We start from the raw sequence: 15,489 nt of genomic DNA on the forward strand, positions 1-15,489 counted from the left end.
TCACTGCTAACATGTGACTGACGTATGTGTTATAGACCAATCTTCCTTCCTTTCATTCTACCCTTTTTTTGCTCAATTGGTTGTGTGAGTGAGAGCAAGTGAAATGGAGATGTCTCAGAGAAAAGGGTTGAAATGTCCGACTATGAGGACGCTACAAATATACAGCAGCGCACATATGGGCCAGAATCAAAGACTGAAAACATCTACCACACTCTGCAGTCTGCAGCCTTACATGTTGTCGGATTGGAAGAAGGTTGGTAGGCTACTGACAATCAATTAATCATGGGGGCTTAAATTGTATTTGGTCATAAGTTACTGTTGTGATTACATATACTATTTGTATGTCGCTTTTGAATCAAAGCATACATGGACTGTGATTGTTCAGTTTGAAATGAGCATTTGATAAAATGTAATTGTGGCTTTTTATCAACTCTAGGGCGACAACTACCGGTACAACCCAGAAATACAGCTATCCGGTTGATCTTGTTAATTACAATGCTGTTATTAGTCATCATTCTTATAATTGTGGGTGTTCACTGTGAGTAATGCCATACAAATCCTCCTCAGCACTAGTAGGCCTAATAATTAATTGCATTATTTGAGCATTAAGTGTGGCTTGGCATGAAATTGTCCAACTTTGAATGATTGTAATGACTATTGTTGCTTTCTCTTTTGGTAGATCCTCCGTTCACTGACTCTGTCCCTCCCATGAATACAGGTGGGTAGCTTCCTCTGCCAACACAAATGGGTTTAAGTCTGTAAAAGAGGAATAATGTTTAGTTTCTAACCATGGATAAAGACATTCTCTCTATAATATTGCTGGCTATAGGCTTATAGCTCTGGAGACCATGAGAAAAAACAGGAAGTTATCTGAGGGCTTAGCTGACCACATCTGCTGTCAATTCACAAGTGTCATCTATTCAAACCACAGACATATTTATATATAGCCTTTGAATAGAGTTATGGCCTGTGTGCACATTTACTTTTTCTATTGTATTCTATCTTTAAGTCTCAACTGTGTTTTTGAGAAGTTAAGGGGGTCTGATTGGCCGGAACTTCATAAACTTAATCAAAATGAAACACTTCGACAATTTTTTAATTTTAATTGTTACTTTTATCACTTGCACTATTGTTTTTATTGATTTTATGTAAAGCACCTTGAGCTACGCTTGTTGTATGAAATGTGCTATATAAATAAAGTTTACTCACTTATTTACTTACTTAAATTGAGTCACTGCTAACATGTGGCTGACGTATTTGTTAAAGTCCATCCTTCCTCTTTCATTCTACCCATTTTTGCTCAATTGGTTGTGTGAGAGAGAGCAAGTGAAATGGAGTTGTCTCAGAGGAAAAGGGTTGAAATGTCCGACTATGAGGACGCTACAGATATACAGCAGACCACATATGGGCCAGAATCAAAGACTGAAGACATCTACCAAACTCTGCAATCCCAAGCCGTAAATGTCAGATTGGAAGAAGGTTGGTAGGCTACTGAAAATCGATTATTCATGGGGGCTTAAATTGTATTTACTCATAGGTTGCTGTTGTGATTACATATACTATTTGTATTTAACTTTTGAATTCAAACTTGTTCAGTTTGAAATGAGCATTTGATGAAATGTAATTTAGGCTTGTTACCAACTCTAGGGCGAGAACTACCGGTGCGACCGAGACATCCAGCTTTCCTGTTAATCTCCTTCGTTACAATACTGTTATTAGTCATCATTCTTATAATCGTGGGTGTTCACTGTGAGTAATGCCATACAAATCCTCTTCAGCACTAGTAACAATTAATGGCAATATTGGAGCATAAATTGTGGCTTGGCATTAAATTGTCCAACTTTGAATGATTGTAATGACTATTGTTGCTTTCTCTTTTGGTAGATCATCAGTTCACTGACTCTGTCCCTCCCATGAATACAGGTGGGTAGCTTCCTCTGCCAACAAAAATTGGTTTAAGTCTGTAAAAGAGGAATAATGTTTAGTTTCTAACCATGGATAAAGACATTCTCTCTATTATATTGCTGGCTATAGGCTTATAGCTCTGGAGACCATGAGAAAAAACAGGAAGTTATCTGAGGGCTTAGCCGAGCACATCTGCTGACATCTACAACTGTCATCTATTCAAACCACAGACAGCCTTTGATTCGAGTTATGGACTGTGTGCACCTTTAGTTTTTCTATTTTATTCTTTATTTATCTTAACTTTATTTCATCAATCTGAGTCTATTTGTTAATTTTATGAATTTAAAGACTTTTGACTGGGTGTCTGCAGTTTTAAGGCAGGGTGACGAGGTCTGGTTATATCACCAGAGGATTTTCTACCTTTTCTGGGAGGGTGAGGGAGATTGTTCCAGCGCCCAACACTTCTGCAAGCAGAGGAACGCCACCCTTGCAACACTGAATCTAAATAACAAGGTACAACTAAATAGCAATACTACAACAACATTACATCAACCAACTGTGTAGTAATACCGTTTGTATCAACATCACGGTTACAGTTTCCTTTAAGGTTAAATGAACAAAACACAGTTGAATTTCTGCTACTAGTTTAAACTACAAATATCTTACACAAATTGTACAGTTTGTATGTTTTTGCTGTGGTTTCTACTGAAAGGCCTAACATACAGTATATTCATTGTTCCCAATGTCTCATGTTTACTGTGTGTTTGTGTGTGTGTGTGTGTCCAGGACTGGGTGTTGTTCAGGGCCAGAGGGCAGCATCTGTGGGTCGTGGATGACTTGACAGAAGGATCTGCACACGACACAGGACCACTACCAATGCCCATGGCCTGGGACGGGGTGGGTAATCGGGAGAATCGGGAGAGTTCTCGGTGGGCCGCTTCACTTTTGGGCCGGTCGAGGATTTTTTGTCGTTGACATTTGTCACGTTAATCTATCTTCTCTTAAAGTAGGCTACACACGTTCCGCATTCTGACACCTCAGCCTCTGCATGGGTTGTACCATGTGAGAGAGTTCTCCTCTCCCAAATAGAGGTTGGTTGGGTCCATAGCCCGTCTTTTCCCAAAACGTTTTTCAGATAGGCTACCGATAGCTGGGACTGGGGGCCCTACCGTAACGATACGCTTCAGGGAGGATGGATGGGAGCAGGGCCGGAGTGATGGCATCCAGGGATGAATTTAGGTTCCCTCTTTTGGGGGGGCTAAGCCCCAAGATAAAACCTATCATTTTTTCTGTGTCTCATAAGAGGCAGTTACAATGGAATGAAAAAAAAGAAAAAAAAAGAAATGCATTTAAATTGAATCAATTTAAATTCTTTACACTCTCAAATTCTTATGCTCCTCAGGATTACAACTTTGACGATGTTTACCTGGATGACGATGACATTTTTGGGGATCCAGAGGACTCTGTACCTGTCTGTGGCCTCCTGAATCTCAGTGTACCTCCAGACAGCACAGGGCCCAGCCAGGGCTGGGTGTGCCAGGTGCCTGGTTGTACTGTCTCTCCAAGATGGAAACCCGGGCTTGCTTAGTTTTAATATTTTGTTCCGGAACACAGCTGTCTTCCCAAACAAAAAGGGGCAGTAATTGTCTTTGTGGTCAATCTTGAGTTAATGTTGCTTTTGGTGCAGATAATTTGCTTTGACACATGGTTGAATCTTAAGTCTCAACTGTGTTTTTGAGAAGTTAGGGGGGTCTGATTGGCCGGAACTTCATAAACTTAATCAAAATGAAACACTTCGAAGTAACAATTTTCTCCTAACATTATTTTTTACATTGGTTGGAGAGAACACGCAATTACACACTTGATTTGATGTTTACCAGAATCTGTCAAATAAAAAAGTTTAATATTTTGATAAACAATTGTGAGATAAATATGGCCTTCATTGCCTTTTTACAGCGTTCATGTAATGTATGAACTTTCTCATGACTTTGCACAGATGACACCAAGTGGGCACTATATATCATTGTTAAGTTTTGACTGTCTGACTTATAGGACCTTTTGGACAAAAGTTATTTAGCATGAACTAATACAATGTATGTCTTCATGCTAAGACTTTATTGTATTAAAAATACATGCTGTATACTGTCATTAGGTAAACCATTGGTATAAATATAAACAAACTATTTTATTGACAAAAAGATGAAGCTGAAAATCTCTCAAAACACATGTTCAGAGGTTGTTAGAGAAAACAGTCTAGAAGTTGAAAACATTCCCTGGAAGGTGTTTGGTGGATGTAGGGCAGACGGCAGAGAAGTACATGGATCTCAGATGCTCTCTGTGTCTGACGTGATAGACGTGGCGTGTGTATGAACACTATAATACTGAGATCACACACTCACATACACACACGCGCACAGCACACCCTCTGTCGACAGGACTTATCCTGCACTCCAGGATGGCTTACAGTCTAGACTGCTATTGTTTTCTACTGTGGCAAATCATGTTAGAATTATTTTCCAAATCGTTTTTGGAAAATATTTGCACTCTCACGCATACAATAAGTCAAAGAAAAGAAAACAGTAGACTTTTTTAGATATTTCCATCTTTTTTTTCTCCTTTTTGTCCAACGAAACAAAGTGACTGTCTACACCACAGGCAAAGATCATCAGTATTTATCTGTTTGAACGGTTTCCATCTACAGATTTGTTACCATAACATGTCATGTTACCCCCCCCACCTCCCCCCCACCCCTCCCCACCCGCACCCCAATACCTACACCCCTATACACAGAATACTGTACTGTACACACTCCACCTCCTTATCTTTACAATACACATCATAGTCAAACTGTTATAATAGCTTTAAAATAGGTACAGTTCTCTTGGTAATTGTGACCATTACCCTGATTGTACATATCATACCCTTTTCCCTCATCTCCTAGCAGGCAATTTTAAACGCCTTTCTTCAACAACATTTTGTATGACGCATTGCTCTCAACAGGCTACGGCCTCTAAGGAAAAACTCTGCGTTTCTCCAAAGTATGAATGTTCAGAACGCTCGGACGGAATTCCGATTATTCTAGAATGCAAAGCGCATTTGTACAGCTGCTTGGGTGTCGAGTGACCGTTAGTACAGACAATAAGGCAATAATTAAAATTGCATTGAAAACATGAGGTAAAAGAATACAGACTCAAATACAACGCTGTTGTTTTGACGTTTCTCTAGCGGCCATAGTAGACCACAGTAGAGTAGGTACCACACCGGACTCTATAAGACTAAATTGTTGGGGACTTAGATCAGATCCTGAACCCTTCTCAGACTGCACAAGGGGATTAGGACCAACTGTCGCATCTGCTCAGATTCCTGGAGATGATTATGAGGTAGGAGAAGATCACTGATGACAATCCCCAATTAGAATAATCATTTCATGGGAGCAAGAAAGGCAGATTAAAGAAACATAGATTTAGAGAGACCTGAACTAACAGCATTGGTTTTATATCTACCTTAAATGTAATGACGTAAATGTATATCAAACTGTCTATCTGTAATTCCAGATTTTGGCACAAACATTTCGGCAATAAGCACAAGATACTGGCAGTAATGGGCTGTGTTCAATTCAAGTTATTTCAAAAACCAATCAGATTAAACGTTATACGCAATTAGATAACGTGACAACGTGATCAAATGAGAAACAACAAAACAGCTTAAGTGCAAATAATGAAATGTCACATGGCAGGGATGGTAACGATCCTTACAGAAATGTTTAGGCTCAGGACTCAGCTGGTGTGTGTGTGTGAGATATCTCACAATACAGAGCCTCACAAACAAGGAGACTCTAGAAATCCTCTGCATATTGGCCTATGAAATAAAAAAAGATAAAAAACAACCAACATAATTCCGTCTGATTAACTGCTGGCCGCATGGAATTAACAATGACCACACTTTAGACTGGAATTTTCTAGGTTTGAACATCAAACATGAAAAACAAGCTGTTTTATCACTGGGCAGGTCCCTACTGGGGGATCTAGGGACTCTGAGGGGACAGTGGCAGGAGACAGGGACAGCGAGAGACAGACTGTAACTGAGTGAGTGTAACTGGTAGAGTGTAACTGAGTGACTGTGGACAATGAAGAGCTTAGCCAGGCACTTGAGTGTCCTGACCAGGTGCACAGAGGAACTGTGTGGTGGATCTTACCCTGTTTATTTACTGTAAGGAGATCATCTTTGCACTGATGGGAGAGGAGGTATGTGTGGAAAGTGAGTCTGAGGGTTTAATATGTGGGACGAATGGATCTACTATTAAAACTGAAATATCACAGCGGGTGACACCATGAGTGTCTGCAATATAAATTAGGCAATCATTAAAGTTCATCTGTAATGTTGTACCCTGTATAAGTGTGTGTGTATGTGTGTGTGTGCGCATGTGTGTTTGTTGGGAGCTAGATAAGTGTGTGTATGTGTGTGTGTGTGCGTGTGTGTTTGAGTTGTGATGTGAAGCGAGGCTGAGGTGTGAGGAGCAGCAGAAAGTAAACAGGTTTCTACTCATCTACAACTTCTGACTGACAATGTAAGGCAGGCTGATTAAGCTTACAAGTACAATATAAGGTTCTAATACGTGTTGTCATTTTCCACATATTCACAATTTTTGGAACACACAAATTAAATTCAAGAAAGGACATTTTGACATTTTTTTCCTTTCTTGTTGACCGGTGTTCAAGATTCCTTGTGTAAAAACAGCTACAATCAAAAATGAGGCACTTTCTTAAAAAAGTATATATGTATATAATATATCTATGTAGCTTTAATTATGTATACGATATATCTTTTCTTATGTACCATTATAATATATCACATTTATATAACAATTTTCTGAAGTTTATGTTGAGGAACAAGAAAATATCCAGGACTCCAAGTTGTCAGGCGAGGGTTCTGATAATCCCTCTCCATTGGCTGGATGTTCGCACTTCAGTAAACCCTGTCATTTAGCCAGTAGCCTTTTGGCACACATTTGGTAAATTGCACCGAACAGACCAGGATGTAAAAGAGTTCATAGTGGTATGATGGGTGTGTCTTCACTGACGCAACTCCTCTTCCTATTGGACGTTTGTTGGGACGTACAACCAATTGCCTTCTGAGTCCAGCAGCAGCACAGGTGCTGTGTCAGCAGGAAGGTCTTCAGGAAGAAGATGGGTCATTAACATTCTGTAACAAAAGAGAAAGAAACAATCTTTAAACCTTCTAAAACTAATGATCTATGCTTATCTATTAATGACAATAATCAGTTAGAATCAACGATGATCTAGGAATGATAAACTCGCCGTAACATTTCCTGAAAAGTAACAGATACTCCTTTTCTGAGACAGAATGAATAATTAAGATGATTTCAATTTGAAGTCTTTGTTGAGTAAATATAGCAGATTGATTGCTGCACACAAGCACTACTACTGTTTCACCTTGGCAGTGATGATCTCCATTAGCAAAGTCACGTCTCTCAGCCACAGACTCCAAAGCCCTCCCTCTTATGTACAGACAACCCTGCATCCTAAAGTTACAAGACCAGTATGTTTAATATGTCTGTCCACAAAATTAGAAGAACTCCCCCCTTCTGTGACTAGTGACTGCTATCAATAGATCTGCGTCCTTGTCTCTATCCCAATTGAAAATCAGATCACAAAAAATCAGATCTCGACTGAACTTTTAATTTATTTATTCAGTCATACAACGAGAATCCAGTCGCCTCCACTCTCTGTTCCTCGCAAATGGTACAGGGGATTGATCCCTCCTAAATTACCCTCCTGTGGCTTATGTCAATCAATAGATCTGGTTCCTTGTCTCTGTCCCAATCTGAACACAGATCATTAAACAGGGCCAGTGGGAAATGCGTTCGTCTGTCTCCAGACTGAACAGGCCCCCAACGCCGCCTCGTCTGGCGGCGAGACACATCCAACAATTCTATTTTTGGCACGTTTGCAGCTTTGATTTGTATCTGATACGCTGTTGTACAAGCTTCTGAGAAGCCATTTACTCTGTCCTTTATACTTGGAGAGACTACAGAACTGTTATGTTCACTTGCTGTAGAAAGGTAGTGTTTATGTGGGAACGTGGAAACAGGTCTTTGGAAGGACAACTAGAGTCACAGAGACTGAAGGACATAACCAAGCATCTCTGTATATAAGTTGTGCTCTACCCTGCATTACCTTCCTAGCATCTTTATATTTGTTTCTCTTCCTGCAGTTGGCCAAGCCTCTGCGTTTCAAACAACACTTAAAACCCCCATCCCCCTCCTCCATAATCTGGCTAATCCACGGTTATTCCTTTTAACAACCCTGGTTTCCTCCCAAGCATCCACAACCTCTCAGGGCCCCCTAACCCCCTCCAGCCAGGAACCCCCCAGGAACACGCACGCCCAACATCAACTCCTGGCCCCTGCCCAAAACCCTCCACCTGGTCCTTGCCTTGACCCCCCTCATCTGATCCCTCCCCCAACCCCCAACCCCCCTCACCTGACCCCTCCCCCAACCCCCCTCACCCGGGCCCGGCTCCTCCACATCCATCCATGTGAAATGGCTCGTTACCAGCAGACAAATCAATTTGCTCAGCTCTGCGAACGCCCACTTGTGATAACGAGAGCGTAGATCTCTAGCGCCTTGGCAGAGAATCACCACCGTCTAGCCTGAAGGCAAGCTCCGCGTCAGGACCACTTCCTGTTGTTAGCGAGACCACATTCTCCTCCAACGAGAGAAGCCCATTAAGGAGAGCGCCGTATCCCGTCTCCCAGACAGACAGACCGCAGTGATCTGACACAGTGACCGGGGCGGCCGAGGCCCGTACGCATCAACATGAATTCAAAGAGAGGAGAGCTGTGGAGAGAAACCAGGGAAACGCTCTCTCTGTCTCTGTCGGCTGGAGAGAGCACTGAGTTTGAACCCGTCTTTCCCCGTCGATAAAAGGCAGTAAAGCTGAGAGATCATATTGTGTGTAGTTACAGCACACACACACACACAGCAAGCTCACGTTCACAGAGCGAGCCACAGGCATACCACTCACCACCATCAACAAGGGCAAGAAAACAACCTACAAACACAAACATACAAACTCTGTGGGTTGCAGAGTGAGCACAGGTAAACACTGACTCTGTGGGTTGCAGAGTGAGCACAGGTAAACACTGACTCTGTGGGTTGCAGAGTGAGCACAGGTAAACACTGACTCTGTGGGTTGCAGAGTGAGCACAGGTAAACACTGACTCTGTGGGTTGCAGAGTGAGCACAGGTAAACACTGACTCTGTGGGTTGCAGAGTGAGCACAGGTAAACACTGACTCTGTGGGTTGCAGAGTGAGCACAGGTAAACACTGACTCTGTGGGTTGCATAGTGAGCACAGGTAAACACTGACTCTGTGGGTTGCAGAGTGAGCACAGGTAAACACTGACTCTGTGGGTTGCAGAGTGAGCACAGGTAAACACTGACTCTGTGGGTTGCAGAGTGAGCACAGGTAAACACTGACTCTGTGGGTTGCAGAGTGAGCACAGGTAAACACTGACTCTGTGGGTTGCAGAGTGAGCACAGGTAAACACTGACTCTGTGGGTTGCAGAGTGAGCACAGGTAAACACTGACTCTGTGGGTTGCAGAGTGAGCACAGGTAAACACTGACTCTGTGGGTTGCAGAGTGAGCACAGGTAAACACTGACTCTGTGGGTTGCAGAGTGAGCACAGGTAAACACTGACTCTGTGGGCGGTGATGGTGGGGGGGGGGGGGCTGGGAGTCAAAGTGGAAGCAGGAATCGAGTAAAAACAACAACACTTTCATTGGCATCACTAAGGAAACAAAGCGAATGAGGCTTCCTTTGACGTAAGCAAAATAAATCTAAAGTCCCAAAATACCTTGCTCTCTTCTCCAGTCTCTCTGTCACACTGTGCTTATCCAGGTTCTGCCAGAGGGCTCAAGGGTAATACGTGGACACTATCCAATAAACAGTCTTCACTCACAAAATGAACAACTCTGGTCACTGCACAGGATTTTGAGGTGGATTTTGATTGCCTTTATATTTATTGACTGAATACAATATATCTATGACTGCTATATCTGTGACCTACAGTACATTAAGTAACTAACTATACATGGGAGAGACTGGGACTGCTGATTTATATGAGCACATTTATAAAGTTAGCATTCAGGACCATTTCTTCTTTCACTAAATGGCTTTAACTAAGCCTGTATTCAGTTGCCTTGAAGCAGGAAGGCCTGTCTGTAAAGACCTTACCTTTCCCATCCTTCCGACTGTTCTGCTGTGCTCTCAGCTCCTCAGACTTGTAGAAGTCGATACTGGCATAGGTGTTGAGGCTAGCAATGGCGTTGGTCCCCAGGCCCCCCCCGGGGGCGGGGCTGTAGAGGCTGTGGGGGGCGGAAGCTCCCTCCAGCCCTGTCTGGAGGCTCTCCCTCATGGCCAGGTCCAGATCGATGTAGTTAAGGCCGTGTTCAGCTGACAGAGCTGAGGAGGACTGCGTGGCGGGTGTGGCTGGCTGGCCGTTTTCCCACAGAGAGGCTTCCATCCCCTGGTGAGCCCCGGAAGCGACCAGGAACTGGGCCGAGGAGGAGGGGTGCTGGGACAGGGAGGTCATGAAGGTTTCTGAATGGTGGCGTCTTCTTCCCAAAGGGTCATCTCTGACCAGCCGGCCGCCCTTGTCAGGAGAGGAGAAGGCCGTCGCCGTGGAGACGACCAGGCCAGGGTCCTGCTCTGAGGTGCGGAGCGAGGCTCCGACAGGGGAGGCGGGGCCAAGGGAGGAGACGGGGCCCCGTGAGGGGGCGGAGCCCAGGGAAGGGGCGGGGCCAACCTGGCTGAAGGCCATCTCCGTGTATTCCGTGAATAGGGAGTCCGACAACGCGGTTGCCATGGCCGCGGCAGTCCTGTGCCGTCCGCTGCCCTCCGTTGCTGCGGGAGACGGCCTCCTGCACTCTTCTCGGGCCTGAGGGGCGGCGGGGCCCCGCAGGGAGCCGAACGACGACCCCTCAGGGGTCAGGGAGGGGGAGCTCCCCAGGTCCATGTTGACGTATTCAGCAGAGGTGGACAGCGGGGCTGAGAAGCTGCGGGGGAGGCCGGTGGAGTCCTGGCACAGAGCCGGGCGGTGCACGGGCCGAGGGGTTCCGTGCGTCCCCGACATCCCGTTCCCCCCGAACATGATGCTCACGTACTCGCCGGGACTCTGCGAGGCGGCAGGAAGGAGGCTCTCCTTCACCCTGGGCAGCGTGTTGGCTTTAGACATGTCCACAGACACGCTGAGGGGCCTGCCCTTCCTCTGGTGCTGAGGCCCCGGACCACCGGAGCCACGTTTCTGCTGGTGGCTTCCTTCTTTGGAGCGCGCTCCTGAGCTCCTGTACCCCGGGCCTATTCTGGTTAGCCGTAGCACTCCGCTAGCAGCCACCGACATGGGCTTGTCCTCCAGGCTCTCACTGCTGGCCGAGCTGGAGGAGAAGGAGGAGGAGGAGAGGGAGAGAGGGCCGGCTCCCCCATGCCCTACGTTGGCCTTGTCTCTCTTGCTGTAACCCATCTGTTTTCCCCTGCTCCTAGAACCATCGCGTTCACCGCCGCCCTGCTTGCCTTTGCACTGGCCCAGGTCATCCTCGAAGCGAGTGGAGAGCGTGTGCTGGTAGGAGCGTGGCAGGGAGAAGTAGGAGCAGGCCATCTTGGGCTGGAGGGGGTGCTGCTCCTGGTGCGAGGGAGGGGTACTGCAGGCAGAGCGGATGCTGATGGGGGACATGTTCATGTAGTCGCTGCCTGCCCGGCTCTCGATGCTGCCTCTGCTGCCCCACATGGCCATGCCGTGCAGGTCTGGAGAGCAGCTGCTACTGGGGGACATCACCATGTATCCCTCGGACACCGGCGGGCGGATGTGCTGGGGGGGGGAGACGCTGCTGTTGGGGGTCATGGCCATGTACTCGTCGTCCGGTTTAGCACAGGACTCGGACACAGCGACGGAGAGCGGGAGGGAGGCGGGAGGAGCCGTCACGCCAGGCTGCATGGACATGTAGCCGCTGTCCACCTTCCCGTCTCCTCTCCCTCCTCCCGGCTCACCCCTCCCCGGGTCTGCCCTCCCCCGGGCCTCCCCTACCGCCCTCGCCCTGCCCCGCTCGCCCCCGGAGCCCCGCGACGAGACGAGGGCCTCGCGGCTGACGCTCCTCGACATCACCGCGTACTTTTCGTCCTCGTCCTCTTCCTCGTCCTTCCTGCGTGGGGCGAAGCGCTCCTGGGTGGACATGGGCAGGGACGCCCTCTTGCTCAGCAGCTTCCTCTCCGCCTCACACTCCCGGCTGGATGAGCGACGCAGCACTCTGCGGCCCTGGGAGTGCTTGTGAGAGCCGGGGAGACCCTCCCTTTGGCCCATCACTATGTAGCTGGAGGACACCTCTCCATAGGCGTGGAGACTCAGCCCCCCGTGGGAACCCCCGGGCAGACTGGGCACCAGGAGGGAGTGCTCCCCTGGGCTGGAGCCGTACTCATCTGAGGAGCCGTAGTCACTGGGAGACCCAGAGACGGACACTCTCTGTGGGATGCGAGTGTAAGAGCAGATTGCTACCCCTCCGACCGCCGCCCCCACCAGCCCACACTCGGAGCCGTGACCCGAGCTGGAGGAGAGGCTTGGAGCCGGGGAGGGAGCGGGGTTGGGGGTGTAGCGAGCCAAGCTGAGGGTGATCTTGGCGGGGGTGGGAGCCCTGGTGGGTTTGGGCCTGAAGGTGGGGGTGGTGGAGCAGGATCCATTCAGACTGGGGCTGGAACTTGCCCAAGCCCCCCTGGTGGAGGTCCCACCATCCTCCGCCCGACCCCCAATACTGGCGGTCCTGGCCCTGGGGCATCCATGGCGTGGCGTGGGGGACGTGCTGGTGCTGTTCCCTCCCCCGGCGCCGGGGGTCTCGGTCCGGGCCCTCCTGGAGAAGCCCACCTGGCTGGGGGGCAGGTTGGGGTGGTGGCGGCGACTGGGGACGCTGATAGGGTTGGAGGCGGTTCCCCCGCCCCCGGAGGCCCCCACAGTCTGGGACTTGCTCCGCTGCCGGAACTCCTCGCTCAGGGCCTTCATGGCCTCCAGCAGGGTCTCATGCATGTGCTGGGCCACCACAGAGTCCTCCACTTGCATCCAGAACTCCCCCGGTCCCGTCATGGCCGATCGGCCAACCTCGATGAAGAAGAAGTTCTCAGAGTGTCCGCAGCGGCGCACGTTCATCAGCTGTAGGACCACGGCGGCTACGTCCGAGTTCAGCTTCACAAAGTTCACCGTCTTGTCAGTCAGGCACAGGCGGTGGATGCCAATCAAGTTCCGGGCCTGGCCCAGGCCCTTAGGCCACACCTTCACCTGCCACACCTCCTTGAAGGCGGGGCCGGGGGAGGGGAGGCCACACTCACCTCCACTGCCACAGTCTTCAGGGCTTTTACCTGGAAACAACACAGAGATCAACATACATTTGATATTTACTAAGACCAACACTAAACAAAAGACATAGAGAACAGACACTACTGAGTTGGACAGGAAGGCAAGACTTAACACCTGAAGTGTATTGGTGTGGTACACAGTTTAGGGATTGAGCATGTTCTGCATTATAACACTAGGCCTATCACTTTGAAGTACCACAAAGCAACATCATTCTAATAATGAAGATGAAAGTTCAACTGCACAATGGACCATTCATGATACAACAGTAACAAAGCGGTGATTGAGTGTAAAAATGTATGTCAGACAATGCTATATTATTTTGTAAATGTATTTTTAAATGTAACATGATAAAAGACAACGCCTGCTGAAGAATTCTGTTAAAAACTAAATTTGTCCGCATGAAGCATGGTTTGTCACGTAAGTGCTGAAACAGCACTTATTCTAGAGAGATTCTAACACCAGCAACAAGCCCCTTTAGGAAACACACACTTAAGTATTGTAATAATGCCATAGGTTCAAATAAATGAAACAACCTATGATAATTATATGCAATAAAAATACGATCTGAATGTGTTACGATGATCAGAGCATAAGATCACAAGCATCCAATTGCGTAGGCCTATATTAATTTTAATATGAATTATTTTCGTTAGCGGTTGTTGTAATTTAATATTAGCGCAATGGGCGGGGGGTAGACTACAGCATAACAAACGAAGCACGAGGGAACCGACAGAAACCCGTTTTCCGATAAGAACACACGGACTCTGCGGCTCGCCTCCCCACGGCCAACGCCATAGCACAGAAATGTAGGTTACGCGCACTACATGCAGAGCAATGTGTAGAAAAACAACAACACGGGCTACTACGCTGCATCTCCGCAATGGGTGCAACCAGCCTGCGCTGCACACTGTGGAGAATAGCCTATAGGCTATAGCATCAGTAGGATATATGGAGTGGCATATATTTGGAAACCGTTCAATAAAAAATTTAACCTGGAGATACAAATCTAGAGATACCGATTATTGTAAGAGAACGAAATGGTGTGGATTCAGATTCTGCTGCTGAAACCCAGCGCATTCATCAGCGCAGTCTGCCACCCCTCTGAAGCGCGCCATACACCTGCCCATTAGATGTAATTAAGCGCTCAGAATAACAGCTATGGGCCTATAATTAAATGTCCTCAGCCAATACAGTACAATAAACTACATATTGCATTTAACTCATTTCTGGAGGGATTCCGTTTCATATCAACACCATGATGTCCAGAAATCTGTTGTGAATGTCATATGGATGTCAATCCAACGTGTTCGAACTAAATTTAACGCTAGACGTTATGGCTACAGGGAATATAAACACTGTATGTATTTATCTTGCTTACATTTACATTGAAGGTCCAGCATGGCCAGGTACCACTCGTTTTGGACTTCCTCGCTGTCTGCAGCGATGGCAAAGCTCTCCCCGCGGGTATACATCACTATCATGTGCTTGTTCTTGGAATCCGCCCGCTTGTTGATGTTAAAGCAAGTCTCCAGATTGAGTGCTTTTTTAGGGACAGGTGATTTACTGCGAAATTTCTTTTCGTTCTCATAATATTCGAGTCGAGCGGGGCCCTGTTCCGATGCCGCCCTTAACACGAAGAATCGCCGGTGCATAGATTTCTGCTTGCGGAGATAGCCGCTTTTCCGTACGTCCTCGTAGCTTTCCTGCTGCAGCTCGGTGACTTGGTTCTCCATGGCGAGGCGGAATCCTTGTTTTGCTTGATAAAAAAAACTATCGTCTGAATTTGTGGTTTATTAATTCATAATAGCCGCATTCCTCTTCTCCCTCTCATCATGTGCACGTTCCTTAATCATGTCCGTGCGCGCAATGGTGATGAGCGATTTAATTCAAGCATGTGTTATTTTGAACTAGTCTTTTCTCGTGCGCCCGTCTGCGCACACAGGCGTGCACATGCAACGATTGACGTCCACGCTGTCCTCGCTGATCCTGCCGTTTAATTGCTGCTCTTGTACTACCGTCTGTGTCCGTGGGCCTCTTAGACTCTGCTCTCACTCCCAGGTGATACCCTCTTCTCTGCTACTGAGGAGACGTCAATCCGATGGCTGGTCTGAGTGGGGTCTTCTCAGTGCGCACGGGCTGTACTAGAGCATCGGGTCCAGACTG

The 15,489-nt window shown here is 47.1% G+C and overlaps 2 protein-coding genes across 2 annotated transcripts; one reads left to right on the plus strand and one right to left on the minus strand.

Annotated features, from left to right (window-relative positions):
• The first annotated feature begins 1,324 nt into the window (after positions 1-1,324).
• On the plus strand, positions 1,325-3,825 carry LOC146287955 (uncharacterized). The gene is made up of 6 exons (XM_084698575.1): positions 1,325-1,479; positions 1,648-1,749; positions 1,885-1,923; positions 2,276-2,418; positions 2,692-2,802; positions 3,308-3,825. Exons 1-6 carry the CDS (start codon positions 1,332-1,334, stop codon positions 3,491-3,493), a joined length of 729 nt encoding a protein of 242 aa, XP_084554701.1. The 5' UTR covers positions 1,325-1,331; the 3' UTR covers positions 3,494-3,825.
• An 863-nt stretch (positions 3,826-4,688) lies between these two features.
• On the minus strand, positions 4,689-15,059 carry LOC146287956 (insulin receptor substrate 1). Its single transcript, XM_084698386.1, has 3 exons — positions 14,705-15,059; positions 10,167-13,328; positions 4,689-7,107 (listed from the first exon to the last, which is right to left on the minus strand). The coding sequence occupies exons 1-3, from the start codon at positions 15,057-15,059 to the stop codon at positions 7,100-7,102; spliced, it is 3,525 nt and encodes a 1,174-aa protein (XP_084554512.1). The 3' UTR covers positions 4,689-7,099.
• Between the last annotated feature and the right edge of the window lie 430 nt (positions 15,060-15,489).

This window comes from Hypomesus nipponensis, chromosome 5, assembly GCF_054491055.1.
Source record: "Hypomesus nipponensis isolate SF chromosome 5, ASM5449105v1, whole genome shotgun sequence".
Classification (NCBI taxonomy): Eukaryota; Metazoa; Chordata; class Actinopteri; order Osmeriformes; family Osmeridae; genus Hypomesus; species Hypomesus nipponensis.

Bases quoted from the DNA above. Each gene is read 5' to 3' on its own strand.
- LOC146287956 (XM_084698386.1), bottom strand. From the start codon at position 15,059: ATGGAGAACCAAGTCACCGAGCTGCAGCAGGAAAGCTACGAGGACGTA. The intron at 13,329-14,704 runs GTAAGCAAGATA...TGTTGTTTCCAG, and splicing joins GCTGGACCTTCAATGTAAAT to GTAAAAGCCCTGAAGACTGT.
- LOC146287955 (XM_084698575.1), top strand. From the start codon at position 1,332: ATGGAGTTGTCTCAGAGGAAAAGGGTTGAAATGTCCGACTATGAGGAC. The intron at 1,924-2,275 runs GTGGGTAGCTTC...GGGTGTCTGCAG, and splicing joins TGTCCCTCCCATGAATACAG to TTTTAAGGCAGGGTGACGAG. The intron at 2,803-3,307 runs GTGGGTAATCGG...TATGCTCCTCAG, and splicing joins TGCCCATGGCCTGGGACGGG to GATTACAACTTTGACGATGT.